Source organism: Bradysia coprophila, unplaced genomic scaffold (assembly GCF_014529535.1).
Source record: "Bradysia coprophila strain Holo2 unplaced genomic scaffold, BU_Bcop_v1 contig_151, whole genome shotgun sequence".
In the NCBI taxonomy this organism is placed as follows: Eukaryota; Metazoa; Arthropoda; class Insecta; order Diptera; family Sciaridae; genus Bradysia; species Bradysia coprophila.
The window spans coordinates 10264313-10285152 of record NW_023503423.1 but is presented as its reverse complement, the minus strand read 5'-3'; the positions used below and the strand labels follow the sequence as shown (position 1 = coordinate 10285152).

Below are 20840 nucleotides of genomic sequence, written 5' to 3'. Positions count from 1 at the left end.
TTAGCCAAGAAACATCGAAAGTATCAAAAAGCAGCCCAAACTTAGAGAAAAACACAAATTATTTACACAAAGAACCACAAAAGAAAGACTTTCAGAGAGCGACACATAAACACGTCCGTTCACTATGCCGTTCACAGCACCTTGGGTAAATATAGTGAGAAGGTAATGCCTTATGTAATCGAATCAGATGTGCGGTGGCACGAAAGTTTGATACAAACGCCATCTCATCCCTTCGTTGAAAGCAAAAAATGGAATAGAAAGTCGGGCCATCTGTTGTGAGATAGTGAAAATATTTTTGTGAAATACAAGTAAATCGTAGTCAACCATTTTAGAAAAAGATGTCACTGGCATCGAACTTATGTGCTAGGTCGCGCGACTGAATGACATTACCTCCACACTATATTTACCTTGATGTTTACCCCAATGAATTCTGCGGCTGAAACAATTCTCTGGCCGATAGCCTAGCTATGATCGTTTGTCCACGTGATAACAGATTGGGCAAGATTGGGACAAGTTTTCACTCTGTTAAGGCGTTTGTTTTAACTTTGTTTTTCTGGCAAATGTTATGTGCTTAGTTTGATTTTGTTAGACATTTCAGATGCAGATGAGGAAAAAGAACTAGCTTTTTTAACAAAAACCTCAAAATTCTGCTTATGAGAATGTTGAGTGCATTGAGCATTTTTAAATTGGTTATGTAGTTTACAACTTATTTGGGACGGTTAATTTCATGTAATTTCGCATATAACCATTGGTTGCATTGACTTTATACAGGGCTCAAAGTCTCACAAATGTTGGCAGCTTCAGGAAAAAAAAGTTTATCAAAATCCAACCAATGGGTCCAAAAAATTGTAGAACGCCTTTAAGCTATGTTGCAGACGATATGTAAATAAGTAATAATCTTCGCGAAGAGCGATTTCTGACAAGTTAATTTGAACTAATCTGTGGGTCCCTCATCAAAATAAGAATAATGAATTTTTGGCTGACCCATAGATCTGTTAAATTTACCTGGTTTTGACTCTCAGTGAACAGACATTGTCCTGATTATTCGACGACATGAGTATCGACGACTTTCTAAAAAACACAGATTAATCACCGCTTCTTCAGAAAGTCGTCTTTTTCAACATTTTGTGAAAGGAAAATTCCTTTCATCGTTTCTTCTGGAACTTGCTGATTTTTCATAAAGTCGTCGATATTCATGTCGTCGAATAATCAGGACAATCACCCAGACATGGTTTCAAATGCCAACGTCACTTTGCCAACAACTGAATGCAGCTATGCCTTAAATTTTCCGTAAGTAATGGAACACTGCTCTTAGACTCATTGTTATGTTAGTTCGTTTGGTTTTTAGTTTACTCCTGGCATTAGTTTCACCCAAGGTTGACTATGATTTGCTTGTATTTCACATTATGTTTTCGCTGTATCAAAACAGATGGTCATTTTTTGTTTTTAACGAAAGGAGGTCATGGCGTCTGTGTCGACCTTTCGTGCACATCTGATTCAGTTATATATGACTTCGCCTACACGCTATATTTACCTTAGTTTCACCAACTCAAGAGATCAATTTCTGTGAACACTGTACAGTCAAGTAACGCTACAATTTAAAACTATAAAGATTGCTGACAGCACTGCTTTATGCAAATCAAAACAAAAACAAAAAGAAACGTTTGTCAAAAATACTGCAAATATTAACTTATCGGAATTTTTGATCATTTTTCTTTGTGTGTCTTGAGCAAAAACTCGTTTGAACGATGGCTGATAATTTATTAACGTTCGTACCGTTTACAACAGCAATAAATCCAACGTTTTGGTACAAATTAGCCGAAATAAAGTTAGATGTTGATCGTCTAAGTGATGCTGAAAAACGAATTTACGGTCAGTCTATCTAGTAAAATTGAAAGAAAAAACGACAAAATTTATCAGACACTTTCACCAACTGTTTCTCTGTTCAATTGAATTTATTTGGCTCTAATTCAGCTCTTTACTTACAGGTCAATACACAAACTTCAACTGTTCGCAATCATGTTTTAACAATGTTGACTCCGCCTCATTTAATGAGTAAGTCGATCGTCTGTTCTAAATTCTGGACGAAGCGATTTATTGTTTAGATAAAAACTTTCTACGAAAGTGTAATCTGTGCAGTCAATATAATGTACTCGTTGCGTATAGGAATCCATGTGAAGCTGCTGGATTTTTTGTTTCGCACGGTGTGTTGCACAATAAGAACACAATTGAAGACTTCAAAAATTGTGACAAACTGGCTTTGATGAAAGATGAAGGCCGTAAAATATGGGATTCAATCATAGACGGGACTTGCATCGAAAATCCCAGTTTGTTTGCACGGTTTTTCGTGTTGTCATTCGCAGTAAGTTGTTTGCTTTGTTGGATTCGATAGAAATACCGTAATCGATTTCACTGTCCCCTTCCCTTCAAGGACATAAAAAAGTACAAATTTTACTACTACCTCGCTTACCCGAGCGTAAGTCAAACTGTTGCTACCATCACCGACCCAAATGCAATCACCGACATAAAACACCACTTCAGCAATGAGAATCTAAAAGAAATCACGGGACTGTACCGAAACATTGCCGGTCAAATTCAGAAATCGTTTTTCATTCTGGAGCGGAATGGCAATGGTTTCTCGACAAAACAACTGACTGATTACATCAAACACAACGATAAAGAAAGCAACTTCAAGGACGTCGATCTAAAATCGATTTACTTTTGTTGTTCCGACTCGACTTCGTCTCCGACTGCTGCATGGCCGTTGAGACTTTTCGTGGTCGCATTGGTTCACTTGTGGTAAGTTTTAAGATGCGGCGACAAGCGAAGCCTGATTACTTCAAGAGACTCTATCTCTGCCTTACAGTCCCCACCTGCGCGGGAAAAAAGTTCAAATATTTTTGGTTCGTTTCCAACAAGCGATTGGTATCGAAAAAAGTTTGTTGTTCAACGTTACACTGTCCACGGATGACATTGACTTAGAAAATCTGACCTGGATCGGTTACGAACGCGATAATGTCGGAAAAATTTTACCGAAAACAGTTGACATGGCAGCGTCGATGGATCCGGAGAAGTAAACGAGTATTTATTCCGGCAATGCGGAACCAAATAAGTTAAACGATTCGCTGTTACAGACTGGCCCGATCATCCGTTCAATTAAATTTGAAGCTGATGAAATGGCGACTTCTGCCCGATTTGAATTTAGAAACGATTGCATCGACAAAGTGCCTGTTGATGGGAGCCGGGACACTGGGATGTTCCGTTTCAAGGAATTTATTGGTACGGATGAATCATCCTCACAAATCCTCACCTCGAAATGACAAACCGCTTTGTTTCAGGCTTGGGGTGTTGATGTAATTACGTTCGTCGATTACGGGAAAGTGTCTCGTTCCAATCCAGTACGACAGAGTCTATTCACGTATGAAGACGCTCTGAACGGTGGAAAAGAAAAAGCAAAAACGGCAGCAGCTCGTTTAAAAGAAATTAGTCCTGGAGTGGTAAGTCATTGTCTCTCCTCTCATCTCCGTTGCTGTATGTAGAAAGAAATGTTCTCATTCAGCAACCAAGTGGATACAATTTACACATCCCGATGCCTGGACATACAATCGGCGAAGCAATAATGGAGGAAACGTTGGCCACGATAAAGAAATTGGAGGAGCTAGTCCAGAGCCATGACGTAATATTTCTACTGACAGACTCACGCGAAAGTCGATGGTTGCCGACATTGTTGGGCGCAGCTTATAACAAGGTCGATACACTCACTCTTGCAACTGATGTCAATTCGAAGCTAATTTTTTTTTTTGGTTGTTCGTTCAGATCGTGATTAATGCGGCGCTAGGATTCGACAGTTACTTGGTCATGCGACATGGAACGAGAAGCAAAGACGACGAACATTCGACTGCAGAAACTATTGATGGTTTAAAATGCATCCCCGGCAACCAGTTAGGTTGCTATTTTTGCAATGACATTACAGCTCCCGGTGACGTGAGTATAATTTTCTTCGATCTATTTCGTCACATTGAGCCCTTGAGCCTCACATTTTAAAATATCATTATGTCCGGATGCGAGTACTGTTCGAAACCTTTACACGCCGGATGGCCGATGTAAACGTGATCGATTGACGTTATCTCCAAATTGAAGCCATTGTAGGTGAAGATTTTGAGTCCGCTGATCTTATCCAGCAATCGATTCGTTCGGTACTGAAACGAATTGAAATAGACGCCGTTCACGGCGAACATAAACTCCTTCGGTGTGAACGCGATAGCCAATTTGAATTGTTCCTCCATTTTGAATGGAAAGCCACCCGAGCGCTCTTCGTGTCGGGTTTCAAAACTGTGCGACAAAGATTGCTTGATGAATATATGGCTTGTCCGGCAGTATTACTGTATTCCTAGTCGACTTACTCATTTTTATCATTCATTGCATTTCGGACGACAGTGAATTCGGGACGGAATCTGGCATTGAAATGTAGCACTTGTTTGTCTGTGGCTCCGTCGCGGAATGCGAACACAAAGCCACCCTTTATATTACCGTAGGGAATGGCAGTGGCGACGATTACGTGACCTTATGAATGACCAGTCAATTTCATGGGACTAACAATGATTTTACACTCTTACCTGCCTGGAAATTGCTGGGAACATCATTACTAAATGCAACGTCCTTTTCGTCTTTCTGTGCCAGTGGATGGGGATAGGGATACGATGACCTGTTGTGGAATAAACGATTTATGATTCGGAATGTTTCGGCAGAATGAACGAGTAGTAATTTACCGATGATCCACTTGATTAATCCATTCCAAGTCACCTGTTACCGAAATCGTTCTGATGTCTTCTATGGGCGCCCTAATGCTGTACTTACAAAACGGTTCCTTATTCACCGAAATGTAGTAATTGTTTTCGCCAACAAAAATGTACACCTGGAATCGTTCGCCTGTCGTTGAGCGGTGAAACGGTTATACCATTAAAGACAAAGCACAATTGTTACACAACCTGCCACTAACGGATTCGGGTTCGCATTTTCGTCACGGTTTTCATCGCGCTCTTCACTGAACCATTCATTATTCCCACGGTATGTGTTGCGAACGATTGCGTTCTCTGTGAACCGTACTGAAAGTTGCAAGGGTATTGGGGCGTCGTCATGTTTTCCACTTTTTAAGTCGATGTCCAATCTGTTCGATGAACCATCTCGGCAAATGAGTCAGTGTTTCTGATTTATGTTTCAATTTTTCAATACCTTTCCGCTCCAGTCAATGTCTGTCCACTAATAACAAAAATATGGCCCGTTTCAACCACAAACGCAATATTACCAACAAATTCAGTTTTCATTCTTGAATCGGTGCTGTGCTTTGCAGTGAATTTTTAGTTTGTTCTGTCATAAAATGCAACGAAATGCCAAAGTAATTATTTTCCATGAAGTTTATCTTATCAGCATGCCGATAAAAAATGTTGAATTAATCTTCATTCGCTCATAAATGTTGGTTGGCGGTCGACTTGTTTCATGATTTCAATGTTGTAACTCAGATGTTATTGTAGACAGATATGAACAGAGAGAGGGAGGAGCAACAATGTCTGCAAAGAACTTAGTGCAAAAGAGATGCCAGATTTTGATAGAGTAAACTTATGCGCGTGGATCAGATGTGTAGGTGGTGGCACCAGTCTCCGGAAATGTACCAATAGTCAGTAGTCGTACGCCTATTTACTTACTTACTTACTTTACCGGCACTACAACCCATTAAGGGTCTTGGCCTTCTCCAACATGCTTCTCCAACCGGACCTATTCGCGGCTAACGATTCCCAACGAGTGACACCGATTGTTTGAAGATTTGAAAGGACTGCATCGAACCATCTGGCCTTTGGTCGACCTGCATTCCTCTGTCCTTCATGTTTGGTTTTCAATATTTTCTTCGGAATACGATTTTCCTCCATCCGTTCCACATGACCGAGCCACCGAAGTCTATTCAGTTTGATGATCCTGACTATGTCTGGCTCTCCATAAAGCTGTTTTAGCTCAAAGTTGAATCGTCTGCGCCATCTGTTTTGATTCGGATCCAGAATCGGTCCGAATATTGTACGCAGGACTTTCCTTTCAAATGTGAGTAACGTCTGTTCTTCTCTTTGTGTCATGCACCACGACTCCGAGCCGTATGTTACAACCGGTCTTATTACCGATCTGTACAATGTGCACTTAGAAACTCTGCTAACTGACTTGGACCTGAGGATGTTCAACAGACTATAATAGCTTCTGTTTCCTAATTCGCCGTTTGATTTCGTCCATGATGCTGTTGTCGGTATTTAGCTGAGATCCCAGGTACACGAATTCGTTCACCACCTTGAAAGTGTGAGCGTTTATTTGTACATTCTGCTCGCGCGGTCGGTTCGAATGGGTGATGATCATGTATTCCGTTTTTGTGTCATTCACCTTTAGCCCGAGGTCGGAACCTTTCCTCTCCAAGGCCACAAAGTTTTCTTTAACAACTTCCATATTTCTGCCGATTATATCCAGGTCATACGCCTATTTATAAATGATAATTTATGAATGAAAGAACAATGTGTGTCGGAACTACTGGTGCGTAGACTGGTGCTGCCACCCTTTGTGGTAACAGTCGAGCTTGATTTTAAAAATCCTTGGGACATTAATTTCTAATTTCTTATCTACTCGATCAATGAGACCGATAGCTGCTGATAGCCAATTGCCAATTAAGATTTTGCTACATTATTGTATCCAGTACAATTCTTTGTAAAAATGACAATTCCCCACCTAGAAAGGCCTTTTTGTAAGAGAAAACTATCAGCTTCAAAACCCTAATGAACTCGACCCGAACTTTTATGTATTTTGGAAGCGAAACCGGTGAAGTTACTTCGAATATGTTCCAATCCGAAATTCATTTTTGGAAATTCGACCGAATGACCCACAATCACAACCGACCCACTCATAGTCCATTCACCTCTAATATCAATGTATCGACGATCAATGTAAAAAAAAAATCTGCAGCCTTAGACCGCCACTGAAGCCTGATGTCGAAACAGCGTCTGTCTAATTCTATCTTACTTAATGTGAGTCCTGTTGGTAAGGGAATAGTTTGGTACAGATTCGTTGTTTGATTTAAGGTGTTTTCTCGCTTTGGTGAGTGAGGAAGATAAATTTCCTTTTTTTTTTGTCCCAATTATGAGACTAAAGACAGAAAGTGTCCAAAAAAAACAATTTTTCTACAGAAATGTATTTAATGCAACAACAAAAAAATCGTATCGCATTCAATCAATGTCGTTGTCCGGATGCGACATAGTAACAATATCATCACAATCTATAGTGTCCGTAATGACATGATCCACTTCCGTTATTGCCAAATGCATACCATTTCCCGTCGATATTTTAAACCCATTCATTAACGGCAGCGGATTATCGGTACGATAGCCAAATCGGGCGAAGAACTCGCCGTTTATGGCAAATTTAAATCCAGTATCCGTTATTCCGATGGCCAGTTTGAATTGTTCATCGACATGAAATGGAAAGTTTCCGTACCGCTCTTCCAGGCCGAAGCTAAAAGTTACTTAGGAAGTTCAAGGAATACTCGCTTCGCTCACCATAGCCTTTTGTCACTAACCTCAAGTTTTCATTCATAGCATTTCGGATAACCACAAAATTTGGCTCAAATCTGGGATTGAAGTGTAACGTGTGCCGTTTTGTAGCGCCTTCTGTAAAATATAACACAAATGTGCCTCGGGGATTTCCTGTCGGTATGCCAGTTATGACAATCACGTGACCTATAAAATCGTTAGACAGGAATTTAGTAACAAGATTTTTCCGTTGTTAATCTGGCCAAACCTGGCGAAAATCGTCGTGGTGCATCATTACTGAATGTAACAGTCCTAAGATCCTGTTGGATGGGTGGTATCGGCTGTGGATAAGCAGCTCGATGATCTATTTGATTAACCGAAAGGATATCTCTGGTCACTTCAATCGTACGAATCAACTGATTCGACATGCGATAGTTATACACGCAATATGGCTGATCATTGATCGCAATATGGAATTGAGTTTCTCCAACGAAGATATAGATTTTGAAGTTGTCACCTGAAAGTCCGGTCTGGCTTTAATAAATTTGTGATGTCTGGAAACGCCTGAGGATCAATTACCTGCTACAACCGGATTCGGAATCGTAAATTCATTCAAATTCTGTTCTCGCTCTTCACCGTCCCATCCGCTCGGGGTCCATGAGTTGCGTACAATTACGTCCTCGTAGAATCGACACGACAAGTGTAATGCTATATGAGCATTTTCACTCTTTCCACTCTTCAAATTGATGTCTAAACTGTCGAATGAGCCGGGTGATTAAATTCAGTTGTGAATGATAGTCCTTTTAAATACCGTGACGCTCCGGCTATCGTTTTTCCAGCAACTACGAATAGTTGAGCTGGCTCCACTGGACCAAAAACGTTGCCAATGAATTGGGATATCATTTCACTATTTTGTCAGCCAGCGGTTTTGATTGTGTCCAAGTTTCTGTTCAGTCTATGATCAAATTATGTCATTTTGTTGTTACTCATTGCTTTACAAAAGCTTAGCGTCAACTAATTCCAATAAAATTGTGTTTCGGTTCTTTGCCATTCAGTGTGGGTCGCCAATTTATTAATTTTTTTAAATCGATTATAGCATGAACCTCGACTTGTTCATTGAAGAAACCTGATTGTTGTTTTCCATTTAATTCATTTGATTTAAGTCTTAAATTTTAAGAAGGTAAACCCCGAGTTGTCGCTGAATTTTTTAGCGAAATTGTTTCGCTCACCAACTAATGTCAACGCTTTTAAACACACACAAAAAACGTGACGTACAAAACGTTAACTAAAATTCGTTCTGTTACAATCGAAACCAACGTTCCTCGAACACATTATCTTATCAAAATAAATTTTAAGATACTGCAGGGCTTGATAAGATAATTCGCTAACTTGTATCTAAATGTCGACACAAAAGTAAATGGTGAAAGTCACACAATAATCCCATTAAACACCACAATGTGCATCGCAGTTGGTGGTGTTTAATGGGATTATTGTGATACCAACATTTTTGTGTGTAACGTTTTGGCGCCGTGAAACAAAGTTAACTTTAGCTCGCGTTTTTAGCAAATTATTTTTTGGCTACTTCACCTTCGGCTCGATCCGCAATTCTCACGGCGTTATTAAAAGAATGCTGTGTTGATCTCTTTTCTTTTTATTAGCCCGAGACAAGAAAAAAACCCTCAAAATTAATAACAAATAAAAACTTTTGTTCGCTCCTGTTACAATTCACCCGAGTGAAAATAGCAAACCACAAAACATCATGGAGATGCTTCAATTTTCTTGTATTTGAAAGACATGATGATGGGTATCCGTCTGCAACGTAGAGAATTTTCACTGGGGTATCCTTAGGCTGCTTATTTATAAACTGATTATGACTGAACTTGTCACATAAGGCTGTTCATCTGTTATCGATAACACCAACAAAGATAATGACAAGCTCTGGGTAATGGTCATTTATATAGTAAAATGCATGTTACAAAAATTATGAAGTACAAGATTTGAAATCAACAGATTAAAGATACTTTGATCGATGGAAGTAATAGACCCGACAATAATACTGGTCATATGCTTTCCATATGTAACAGATGAAGGACCTAGAGTTCCCAGCAATTTTTGTGTCAAGCTTTTGTCGTACGTGTAAAGCCTTCGATGACCTTTAACAACGCACTCCAAGAAAAGGCAAAGGAACAGATTTTATTAACTGTCATTTGGCCTCTTCTAAACAAATACAGGTCTGTTCCAAGGTTATTTCAGCTGTCAAAACGTCATCCATAGAGACATAACCAAAAACGTTCGCAAAATGAGTTTATGGCTCTGTGGATGTTATCGTTCGTTTTCGGCTTGTCAAAAGTCGGTTTTACCGTACGATGGAACAAACTCATCAGAGAGTTGATAATAGATGGCATCCCGTCTCGCCGGCGGAAGCAACGCCATCTGTTGTGATATCTCTGAAACTCGTCGAACGTCCGTAATACGGTGGCTTATACCAACATAAAAAACTGAATTTTTGGATCTTCTACAGCGTCGTCGTGAGTAAAGGCTCATATTTAAATTCTGTACTTTTGCCATTTTGCATGTTCTTGGAGTACATTTCCTATAATCTACACTTTCAAAAGGTTTTGCCCATACAAAATAGGCTGCAATGTCGGTCAGAGATTTATATTTGATAATAACACTTAGAAATGTGTCCAATCAAACCATTTTTGGAATATCCATTATGAGACATCATCAGAGTGGAACTAATTAAAAATTTATTTTCAGTCAATGAAGGATCGAACTCTTGACATGCAATGTACCGTTACCCGACCAGGGGTATCAAATATAGCCGGCAGTTTAGCTGTAGAGTTGCTGATTTCACTACAACAACATAAACAAGGAGCACAGGCACCGGCTTACTTCAGTGTAGCAAATTCAACTGACAGTAAATCCATTCCAGAAGGACTTTTGGGAATCATTCCACATTCCATTCGGGGAATGATGAGCACTTATACTCAAATATTGCCAGCCACCGAAAAATTTACGCAGTGTGTTGCATGCTCTGAGGTGTGTTGTGTTTCCGTTAATTTCTTTTTTGGGGGTTTGATTGTCTATCGATTTGTTTAATAGAAAGTACTGAGCGAATACGCAGTTAGAGGTAACGAATTTCTTCTGGACGTCTTCGGTTCAAACAAATACTTGGAAGACTTGACTGGAATATCGGAAATGATTAATGAATCGCATGATGTAAGTTAGAATTCAGAATTAGGACAATGTCTGATATTAAAGTGAATTGTTCACAGATCATTGAACTGGACGACTCGGATTTCGAAATGTCGGACTGAATTGGAGTTGGCAACAGATTGTGTTCTCGAATTTAATTTGCTAACGTGTACCAAAGTTTCAATCATTACAATTGTGAATATTCTTGCAAAGAATAATTATTCAGGCTTTTTGAATTCATTTTTTTTTATTTCAATAAATTTGCATGAAAATTACTGGTTGGCGTTCTATTTATACGCTCTGTCGTCTTAATATTATCCGATGGATCCAGTGCGACCACAATTATACGAAAATTGTATTTGAATTTTAGTTATAAACAACTTACTACCCATAGCTACTCCAAAGAGACCTAATTCAAAATTTTCTTTTGTTATACTGTCAAACTTGACAGAAGAGCAAAATAAAAATTTGAATTAGGTCTCCTTCGCGTTGCTACCCTGCTACCCTGCATTCTCATAGAAGCTTCTAGTCAGGGGTACTAATAGGGAGATATGAAGGATTACCTATATTAAACAGCGTCGCTGCATTGGTCTCTTTGTACATCAAGACTGCTTAACTCATAATGGTTCGGAGATAAATAATTCTTTCAATTTCACTTTTCGTTTATTTAACGTTTTTCAATTAGCAGTACCAAACATGGAACATTTCAATACTCCACAAATTCAGTCTTTTTTACCCGCAGTGCTGATTTGCTGCGAAACAGTTTGGATTGTTGCCCATGTGTCTTCGTAAACTTGCTTCAGAATCTTTTCGGCATTTTCCGGAATAACCTGTCCGTCCTCCTTAATCTTTGTGGTCAATTTTTCGGATTCGTCCAAGATGTTCTTGAAGCCTTTCTCCAAATTTTCCTGAGAAATAAATGAAAAACTTTAATTTCCAAACGGAAATCAATTCACGCGAGTATCTCTTTACCTGGAACGATGCCAATTGTGGATTTTCTTCCTTCAGTTTATTGGCCGTTGCGGTGAAACTGTCAACGAATGATTTGAAAGCTCCGTCAAATTTCTCCGAGTTGGTTTTGAACTGCAAATATGTCCTTGATTCACTTAAAATCCTTGTTAAAAGAAAATCTTTTCCTTACCTCATCAGTGAATTGACCGGCAAATGTCTTCAATTTATCAGCATATTGCTCAGTCTGATTGCGAACCAAACTGGTCAATTCGGCGTCCGAGTTAACGTTGGCGAATTTCAATATACCTTCATGCAAATTGTCGTAGGCTGTTTCTGCTTTCGTTGTTAAATCCTTCAAAGTGAGTGTTGTTGCGTCATCAGCTGGAGCTTCGCGAATAACGTGGCATGATGCCAACTGAAATTGAATAATTTTTTTTAATTAAAAAATTCTGGTGCGGTGCAGCAGCAGCACATTTTCGGAATTCCTCCATTTCATTTCTCGGCTTGCATAAAAATATAAAAAATGAAAGAATTTATTCAAATGATATTCAGCCAAAACCTTCGTTTATACAAAATTCTTTTATTGCCTGCCCCATGTGAAAGTTGACCATTACATAGCAGTTTGCCCCCTTGCGAAAGTGATCCGAGTACAAAGTTTTTGAAGAATTTTTTCGGTTCTTTTCACGTGAATTCCTTTATTATACTCAACTTTCACAAGGGGAAAGCAATAAATCAGAATTCATTGGATGCTGCTACGTAATTTAACTTGCTTCGGTAACTGTTTTTTGACAAGTGTAGTTGTATACCTCGCAGTCGGCTCAGATATAAAGACCCTTGTTGAAAATGCAGTTACCGAAAAACACACCGCTGAGTTTGCTTTAATAACAAAATTTTTCCCTCATGGTAATGAACTACTTTCGCAACATCCAATGTAATCTGCAATTACACAATAAGGATATGTTGATTTTTGGTACAGTGGTGCTTCAGAGTAGTTTTCCATGTTTAATTTTGAATTGAATTGCCAAAGTATCGGCTTCATTAACATTGGTAAGCTAAAATTTGGGTTAAAATTTTCCCTGTTCACTTTGGATACAAAACCGTACACAAACCAAACGATAATATTTTCGTCAGAAGAACGTTAGTCATTATATATACATGTACGTCTAGACAGAGGATTCATTACAACTGACAAAAGATAAAATATTTTCCAAAATCGATACAGAAATTTACGCATAAATTTAGTGGTCAAAATCAAAAAAGATTTAAAATTATTTAACTCTGATTACGTAGTTAAAGCTTTCACAGACAACACGCATTTTAACCTGTTTTACTATCGAATCTATTACTTCATTTGTTCTAAATATTTTCAAGCGATTGATTTTAAATCGTTTAGTTCGTTTTTCACCCTTCTTTTTGCAGGCTTGTTACGGATTGTCGTTTATTCTTGAAATTGAAATGACAGCAGATGATAACCTGCCGCAGATAACTTTACTTTTCAACAAAAAAAAAAAACATAGGGACGAGTTAGTTGCTTACAATTGTCATTGTAAAATTCGGATCTCGTCACGGGAAAGACAGAACTCGGTTTTGTTGCTGGTTACTTTAAACGGAAATCTTCGAAATCTTGTACTCTTTCAATCAAATTCAATCAAACGGAAAAAGGTCCAATCACAAAATAGCAACTCTGTCCACCCACAGCGAGAAACACTAATTCAATTTAAATTTTAACTCTAATTGCTATGTTTCTGCACTTAAAATGTTTGTAAAAGTTCCAAATAATTGAGAGGGCACTTAGAGTACGCAAACTACTGTTTCACCTCTTTCGGTTTTCTAACTACTGCCTGAAGGACTTAAATCTTGTATTCACACAAGTTATTCGAATACAGAAACTATTTCAATTAAAATCACCTGAAGTGTACACAGGAATCCAATGAAAATTATTATTTTCGACATTTTGATCACAGCACAGAGAGCACAGTATAACAATAATGTTTGATTTAAATTATTTAATTTAATTTTTCCACATACACACGATGTTAACGCAACCGAATGCAACCAGTTACTGATTCATCGGCACAATATCCCTTGGCCTATATATATACACACACACGTAATATCCTGATAAGCAATGTTATATTCTCGTAAAAAATTTTCGGTTCTAGGTTTTCGTTTTTAGAGAGGAATTTTAATTGCTGTCTATGAAATGGAATAAATAGAAAAGAGAAGTGGAAGTTGTCGTATCGTCGTTTCCAATTTTTAATGTTCAGATTATTTTTTTAGAAAGGAACCTCATAAGGACAGTAGAAATGTATCTAAATAATTCATCGTTTGGACTGACACAGTTAAAGTGTTTCACATTTTTACTTGTAATTTATTGTGGCTCATTCGAGCACTCATCTATATGCATTAGGAAGCAAAGATAATGTGGTCAGACATTTAACGACCTAACAACATACATAAAACGTAGCAGCTCTGAAGTCGATTTGAGTTCTAGAATACTAAACACAATAAACAAATTTGTAACATAGATCACACCAGTAATAGCCACTGGTCAACCAGTACACTTTCTCTATTCTGATATCAATGTGTAGTTTATTGTTAGTTATTCATATGACTTTGGCCGGATTTCTTTTAGTTCAATTGCATTCTTCGGGTCAAGGTTTCATATTTCTATTTAATTAGACCCGTACGAAGTACTGGGGTCTTATAGGTTTACGCATACGTTTGTAACACGTCGAATTGGACTCCCTGAGTAAGGGGAAACCTATTGTGGTTGTCTAGAGATGCCAAATCCGCGAAAAAAAAAATGTCCGTTTGTCGTCTGTCCGTCTGTCCGTCTGTCCGTCTGTCCGTCTGTCCGTCTGTCTGCACGATAACTTGAGTAAAACGCATCCGATTTTGAAAATTCTTTTTTTTCCCGTTTGGTAATGTCAAAAGACAGGCTAAGTTCGAAGATGAGTGATTTTGGATCGACCCCTCCCGAGCTGTGGCCCAATAAGTGCTTTACGGTTTTTCGAAGATATCTCCGGACATTTAAACGTTAAACTTGTAAGTGATACGTCAAATAAAAGGTATTTACAATACCGATCGACCAAAAAAAAGTTTATGGAAATCGGATGACCGACTCGTGAGTTAGACCCCTTGGTGTGGAACAGGCACAGGGCGGCAAGCAGTTTTTGCTTGTAGGTCGGCCACATTAGAACATATTTCGTCTGTTTTAGCTTTATTAGATAGGTATTGACCGTACCAATCAGGGAAATTTTTTTTTATGAAATTATGTTCTCCGGAGCGTGAGCTAGGTCTCTTGGAGTGAGCTCTTATCTGGCTACTCGGAAGTACAGTGAACGTGGTGTATTTTGACAATATCTCGAGTAAATTTTGACCGAATTTCATGATTTTTTTTTGTTTGAAAGGTATTAACGAATTTAAAGCGTCGGTACTATTTCCGGTCTCCTAACAAAATGGCTGCCGGCGGCCATATTGGATTTTAGTAAAATAGAAATATCTTGGGAAAAATGATACTTAGAGAGTTTCTGTTAACATGGAAATAATTTGTTATGTGTGTGGGGTTTCAGGGATTCCATATATGGACATCTATATATACCTATATACAGCTATATTGAGGCATATAGAGCTATATAATAGCATATTTCTCTGTGAAATGTTTATTTACAGTGAAATATAGGTAAATATAGCGGTATATAGCTGTTTAAATAGGAATTTATGAAATTTGACTTCGTACGGGGCTGTCTATATTGCCTCCGGCAATTTAATTGTATATGATAACAAGGCAAAGAGTGGATAATGTAAGTGATTTAAAAGGAAGAATAGTTTTTCAGCAGAGAAGAAAATGAAGTAAGAGAAATGAAGAGTTTCACATTAAAGGCTTTTGATACGAATAGGTGTTTCGTACGGGTCGGCGTTAGCTATGTTTTTTTAAGTTATTCGGTCCAGTTAAAACACAAAATGGAAAACGATTTTACGTTGTTGATGTCAGTGCTGGGAAATTGTGTTTTTGTGAATGAAAGTTGAGATAATTTACATGTTGTCCATTTGAAATTAGAATTTCAGAAAAACGACGTCCCACGAGTATAATAGGGAGGTAGTTAGAAAAATTATGAGTTCAGTTTGTGTGTGTATGTGGCCCTCGTCTTCGCCTCGAATATTGTTGGTAAATTTATTTACCGAATTTTTACTGAAATTTACAGAAAACATTACGGTGAAGTGTCAACCAAAAATTGGTCGACTTAAATTTGGTCGATTCTATCATCCTTTATGGTTCGTAAACTTTACGACGTAAAGTTAGTAAGAATAGCGATTTCGTAGACTTTTGACAAAAAATATTTGGAAGAAATGTCAAAAGTTCACGAAATTACCATTCTTACGAACTTTACGAACCATAATGGTTTACCCCTATTGTCTTGCATGTTGTATATGGAAAAACTTCCATCGTCGTTTGTCAACGACATTGCTGATGCTGAAAACTTACTGAATGTACCGAAAAATCCATTCGGTAAATCTGTAAACTTCAGCAAATCTCTGTTAAATTCGGAGAACAAATTTACCAAAAAGTGACCCTGCATCGAATAAATAAGAATGTGAAGGAGAACTGGAGTTTCACTTATGCTCCCCTTAACATTTATGATTACAAAATCCGATCGAAGATCGATAATACATTCTTGGTATCAATTACGTGTACCAAAGGTACCGGATAACAAGTCAGTGCGGAAACATGTTTAAAAAGTATTGTTTCCAATTGAAAGAAGAAAAAGATTAATTTTGGTAAATGGAAACCCTAATATTCACTTCTTGGAACTGTTAATTACCATTGGACACCTTTAACCACTGATAACTTTTCGATAGCAAATCAACGGTAAAATACTGTAGATACATTTGCATTTTTTATGTGAAACATACACTGAAACGTACACAATTTGTGTGGTTTAATTAAATTAATCTCATCAATTAAAGGTAAAAGAGGATATTCCTGGTAACTTGTCACGCCATGTAGATACAACGACAAATTCCATTCAACATCGATTGGCAATACTGTAGACATTTCTCGTTAACTTTATATTGGAACAAACGAATGTAATTAATTCGATGTTAGGCCTGTGGTTTGCTACGTATCTTGGTAAAAAAGGAACGACTTTTCGAACTCTTATGAATATTTAGATCAGGTGGAAAGTAGAGCCATTTTTGAAATATATTTCTTATGATTCTCTGTACTCAATACAGTGTGATGTCAATATTATGCGGAATAAGCAAGTGCATACATTTCCGGTACAATACTTCATCTTAATATGACTCCCCCGGGTGAAAATGAGCATCATATTGTGCAAAATCGTCACGTTGCATGAAACTCGGTGCAACGTGCTTAGTATTTAATAGGCACTCGGAGTGCGGCCTGGTGTGACAATTCCACATCTAGTCTAAGTATTATGTTATCGAAAATGGTTCGGATGAATTTCAGACTTCATGTCTCATGGGAAGTAATTTATCAATAATTGTAAGTGAGGCCTACTGACACTGTCAAGCACCGAAGCTGACTTCGACATCACTCAATTAGAAGGCCGAACACACACCTGTTGACAGTGCATTGTCGATGATCTCAAAAATGTGAAAAAAATTCTTTGTTTTTTAATGAACATTTTCTAAATGTTCTAGCGTCTCGTCTATTTTCATCCGGGCAATATTTGGATATGGTTCGGAAAAGAATCGAGCAAATTTAAACAAGAAGAAGAGAACATTTATTCAAAATAAAAGTACTGCCCTCGTAACGAAGGTTGCCAAATCACACAGTGTAATGTAATTTAATCACCCCATAATATTTAATCTAACTAATTATCATCTTATCTCATCTTAAGGTGCATCAACTCCTTTTTCATAAAAAAAGTCCTTTCCGCTTAGGTTGACGAAAAGAACCATATCACAATTCGATGAACAATTTTACTGTATCATATCTGCATATCAAGTGTAATTTCTCTTGTAAAAACGACACGTTCATTGTATCATTTACATTTATTATTCATAAAAGTTATGAGTGATAATAAAATTGATGAATAATTAATCGAAGTCAATAGTTGAATAGTGATTTCAATTAAATAGAAAAACGTTAATCTCTCAATTACGTAATGTTACAGCACTTCATAATCTACAAAATATTATGACTTGAGCGCACTTTAAATATTAAAATTTTTCCTCTTTTTAGAAGTTAATTATTATTCATAACTGATTGCGTTATTATCTATAGCAACGCACTGCTCCTAGCATGAACATAAGAAATATTTGGAGGCTGATGAAGTCACAGTAGGCACTGCGTTTCTTTCGTGAAGATAGGTGACTTGTTTTAGTTGTGTGAGTTCAAACACACAATACAATCAATCTTAAGCGGTAGCTCTCATCACAAAAGCCTCCAAATTCGACGTTTGTCAAAGTAGTGTTCATGCTAGTAGCAGTGCGTTGTCTATAGCTGTCTACATTCACTGAGTAATAACTTTTGCATTAACAATTTCCATATTTCGTGGTGCTGAAGTTCAAAAGAAATTATTATCTGGTTGGCCATTTTAACTTTTTTTTTAATTGGATTTTGAACTATGACCTACTCGTGATTACACAAATTCTATTTTAACACGTAACACCACCCGGATTAATAGGAGCAACGTTAAAAATGTATACGTAAAATGAATCACAAAAAAATGCTCTCTACGAATTTCGCAATAGCATTTTTCGTACCAAGACAGGAAATGTCGATTTTTGGGACGTGTGCTGAAAAAATCCATTTTCTGTCGAGGCACGAGCAACGGACAACTGAAATAGACAAAACACATCAATTTACTCTCTCATTCATATATGTTTATACTTGCTTTTGCACTGCTACAATGTGTTGTTCAGTTTTGTTGTTATGTTTTGTTCGGAATGTGACTTTGCTACTCCAGGATGAAAAATAGTATACATTACATACCTTGGATGAAAACGGTGTTGTTTTCGACCACGGTGGTGAAAACTGTCCTCGGACTCCGTTCCGTTTCATCCTCGGACGTTTTCACCACCTGGGTCGAAAACACACCGTTTTGATCCTTGGTATGTAACATAATATTCGTACCTAGGACTAAAAGCGTATGAGAAGTTTCCAGACAGAGCCGGTATAGTTCGGTAAACACTGACATTCTCAATAAAAAATCATAGCAAAATTCCATAGCCAATTCTGGAAGAATAATATTTTCGCTTTTGTCAGAAAACTGTTAACTTAAGTCTTACAAACTCCATAAAATTCGTAAATTCAGAAATTTAGAAATTTTTAAGAATTAAATTCCTAAAAATTGGCTCTGATGATGTTTGTAAATGATTCCACGTATTTGATTAACAAATGCAAATCTAGATTTTTTATTTTAGTAATTCAAGGATCCAACGCACTACAATAACAGGCACAAGAACAGATTTTTTTAACGGTCATTTGGCCTATTATTTTGTATGGAACGTCCGTAACGCAGTGACCTATACCAACCTAAAAAAATGAATTTATATGAGAATTCTAGACTACTGCGTCGTGGAGGTGTCTTATTTAATTCTGTTCTCGTGCCTGTTCCTGGAGTGCGTTGACGGATCCCTACTTTCAGGTTATTTTAGTTTCGTTATGTTGCACACATATTTAATTCGTTTGCGTGAAATTGCATCTGTGGTGAGGTGAATAGACCGTGTGAAGTATAAATAATTTATTTTTAATTGATGTAGATTATTGTTCTGCAGAGCAAAAGTGTAAACAGAATATCTGAAAAATGTCTGCTTGATTTTATATCTCACTTTAAAAGCTGTAATTTGAATGAGACTAAAAGGATATCCGAACCATTCTAATTCATTCTAATTAGATTCATTACTAAGATTCTAATAAGTGGGATGGCAACAATATTTTTCAATAATTTCTCAAAAAAAAAAAATATTTTTTTCAATGATTTTCATGGTAAATCTTCTTTTTACTGAAATATGAAATTTTTGTCTCAAAATCGCACACGGTCTATTCGATTCCATACAAATTTAGCAGGTGCAACAACACTAGTCACAAAAATATATGAAGATGGCTACATTAATGAATTCACACCGTAAGTGCGGTCGAAATTCAAAATGGAAAGTGCGGAGGTCTTTCTAACGTACCGTCATTTTCATACAATGAAGCGTTGAAATGTACTTTTCGGTTCACTTTTTCATCGAATCGTTCACTTAAAATTCAAATTTTAGGCACACTTACGGCGTGAATTCTCCTGAAAGTCTACCATCCTCTGAGGGTTTCCGCTGAAATTTCAAAAATAAAAATCTATATTTTCATTTGTTCAATTCCTTGTGGAATCAATTACAAACCACAACAACTTCCAAATTAGAAAACATGTCATCTGTGGTGGACGGAAGATTTTAATCAATTTTGTGAATTTTAGCCCGAATGAAGTGTAAAATGAAATTTGTGGTATTTCTGGAATTTTTGGAACTGTATGGAATTTCAGGAAATGGATGGAATCTTCTGAATCAGGTGCTGAGGAATTTACTGTAAGTTTTATTAGTGGATTTAATTTTAGTAATTGAAGAGTGAATTTCAAATTTTGGTAGAGATTTTTGTGAGCCCTGGTAAAAATGAAAATCTCATAGAGACTCTTCGAAACAGGTAGTCTTATGGTCATCATAAAAGTCAACAGAATTGAGTTACAAACAATTTTTTTTTTATTTTTTATCGATGGAGAACCTATTTATAAGACACTTTGTCTCGTATCATATGCCAAAAAAAGTTAAAACTTTTTTTATAAATCATTTTGAAAGTCACTAAAAACACGAAAATTCGAATAGAAATACAGTATGTCATCAAAAATTTTTGTATTTCCATTCGAATTTTCGTGTTTTCAGTGACTTTCAAAATGATTTATAAAAAAAGTTTTAACTTTTTTTGGCATATGATACGAGACCAAGTGTCTTATAATTAGGTTCTCCATCGATAAAAAATATAAATTTTTTTTGTTTGGAACTCAATTGAGACCCTGACAATCGACTGGGAATGGAATTATCAGTCAATGTTCATCGATAGATATATAGATAATATATAGATTATCGATAAAACACTTGATTGATACAGTATAAACAAGTATAAGCAGTTTT

At 37.1% G+C, this 20840-nt stretch overlaps 3 protein-coding genes and 1 long non-coding RNA gene across 4 annotated transcripts; 2 read left to right on the top strand and 2 right to left on the bottom strand.

Annotated features, from left to right (window-relative positions):
- Positions 1-1631: 1631 nt before the first annotated feature.
- On the top strand, positions 1632-11023 carry LOC119074954 (ubiquitin-like modifier-activating enzyme ATG7). The gene is made up of 12 exons (XM_037181343.1): positions 1632-1872; positions 1989-2055; positions 2167-2362; positions 2432-2799; positions 2867-3073; positions 3135-3279; positions 3339-3497; positions 3560-3748; positions 3817-3984; positions 10314-10595; positions 10659-10775; positions 10832-11023. Exons 1-12 carry the CDS (start codon positions 1749-1751, stop codon positions 10871-10873), a joined length of 2064 nt encoding a protein of 687 aa, XP_037037238.1. The 5' UTR covers positions 1632-1748; the 3' UTR covers positions 10874-11023.
- LOC119074956 (galectin-6) lies at positions 3981-5442 on the bottom strand. The gene is made up of 6 exons (XM_037181345.1): positions 5233-5442; positions 4989-5167; positions 4770-4929; positions 4617-4705; positions 4404-4563; positions 3981-4332 (listed from the first exon to the last, which is right to left on the bottom strand). The coding sequence occupies exons 1-6, from the start codon at positions 5322-5324 to the stop codon at positions 4041-4043; spliced, it is 972 nt and encodes a 323-aa protein (XP_037037240.1). The 5' UTR covers positions 5325-5442; the 3' UTR covers positions 3981-4040.
- Positions 7404-8627, top strand: LOC119074959. The gene is made up of 2 exons (XR_005087279.1): positions 7404-7542; positions 7607-8627. It is a non-coding gene; the product is annotated as an uncharacterized LOC119074959 (long non-coding RNA).
- A 378-nt stretch (positions 11024-11401) lies between the features above and the next one.
- On the bottom strand, positions 11402-14050 carry LOC119074958. The gene is made up of 4 exons (XM_037181348.1): positions 13611-14050; positions 11893-12117; positions 11724-11834; positions 11402-11659 (listed from the first exon to the last, which is right to left on the bottom strand). Exons 1-4 carry the CDS (start codon positions 13653-13655, stop codon positions 11474-11476), a joined length of 567 nt encoding a protein of 188 aa, XP_037037243.1. The 5' UTR covers positions 13656-14050; the 3' UTR covers positions 11402-11473.
- Positions 14051-20840: the final 6790 nt, after the last annotated feature.

Excerpts from the sequence above, each read along its gene's own strand:
- LOC119074958 (XM_037181348.1), bottom strand. The coding sequence starts at position 13,655 with ATGTCGAAAATAATAATTTTCATTGGATTCCTGTGTACACTTCAG. Across the intron at positions 12,118-13,610 it reads GATTCCTGTGTACACTTCAG|TTGGCATCATGCCACGTTAT; the intron begins GTGATTTTAATT and ends ATTCAATTTCAG. Across the intron at positions 11,835-11,892 it reads CCGGTCAATTCACTGATGAG|TTCAAAACCAACTCGGAGAA; the intron begins GTAAGGAAAAGA and ends ACATATTTGCAG.
- LOC119074956 (XM_037181345.1), bottom strand. The coding sequence starts at position 5,324 with ATGAAAACTGAATTTGTTGGTAATATTGCGTTTGTGGTTGAAACGGGC. Across the intron at positions 4,930-4,988 it reads CCCGAATCCGTTAGTGGCAG|GCGAACGATTCCAGGTGTAC; the intron begins GTTGTGTAACAA and ends GCTCAACGACAG. Across the intron at positions 4,564-4,616 it reads TCCCAGCAATTTCCAGGCAG|GTCACGTAATCGTCGCCACT; the intron begins GTAAGAGTGTAA and ends GTCATTCATAAG.
- LOC119074954 (XM_037181343.1), top strand. The coding sequence starts at position 1,749 with ATGGCTGATAATTTATTAACGTTCGTACCGTTTACAACAGCAATAAAT. Across the intron at positions 3,749-3,816 it reads TGGGCGCAGCTTATAACAAG|ATCGTGATTAATGCGGCGCT; the intron begins GTCGATACACTC and ends TTGTTCGTTCAG. Across the intron at positions 3,985-10,313 it reads ACATTACAGCTCCCGGTGAC|TCAATGAAGGATCGAACTCT; the intron begins GTGAGTATAATT and ends ATTTATTTTCAG.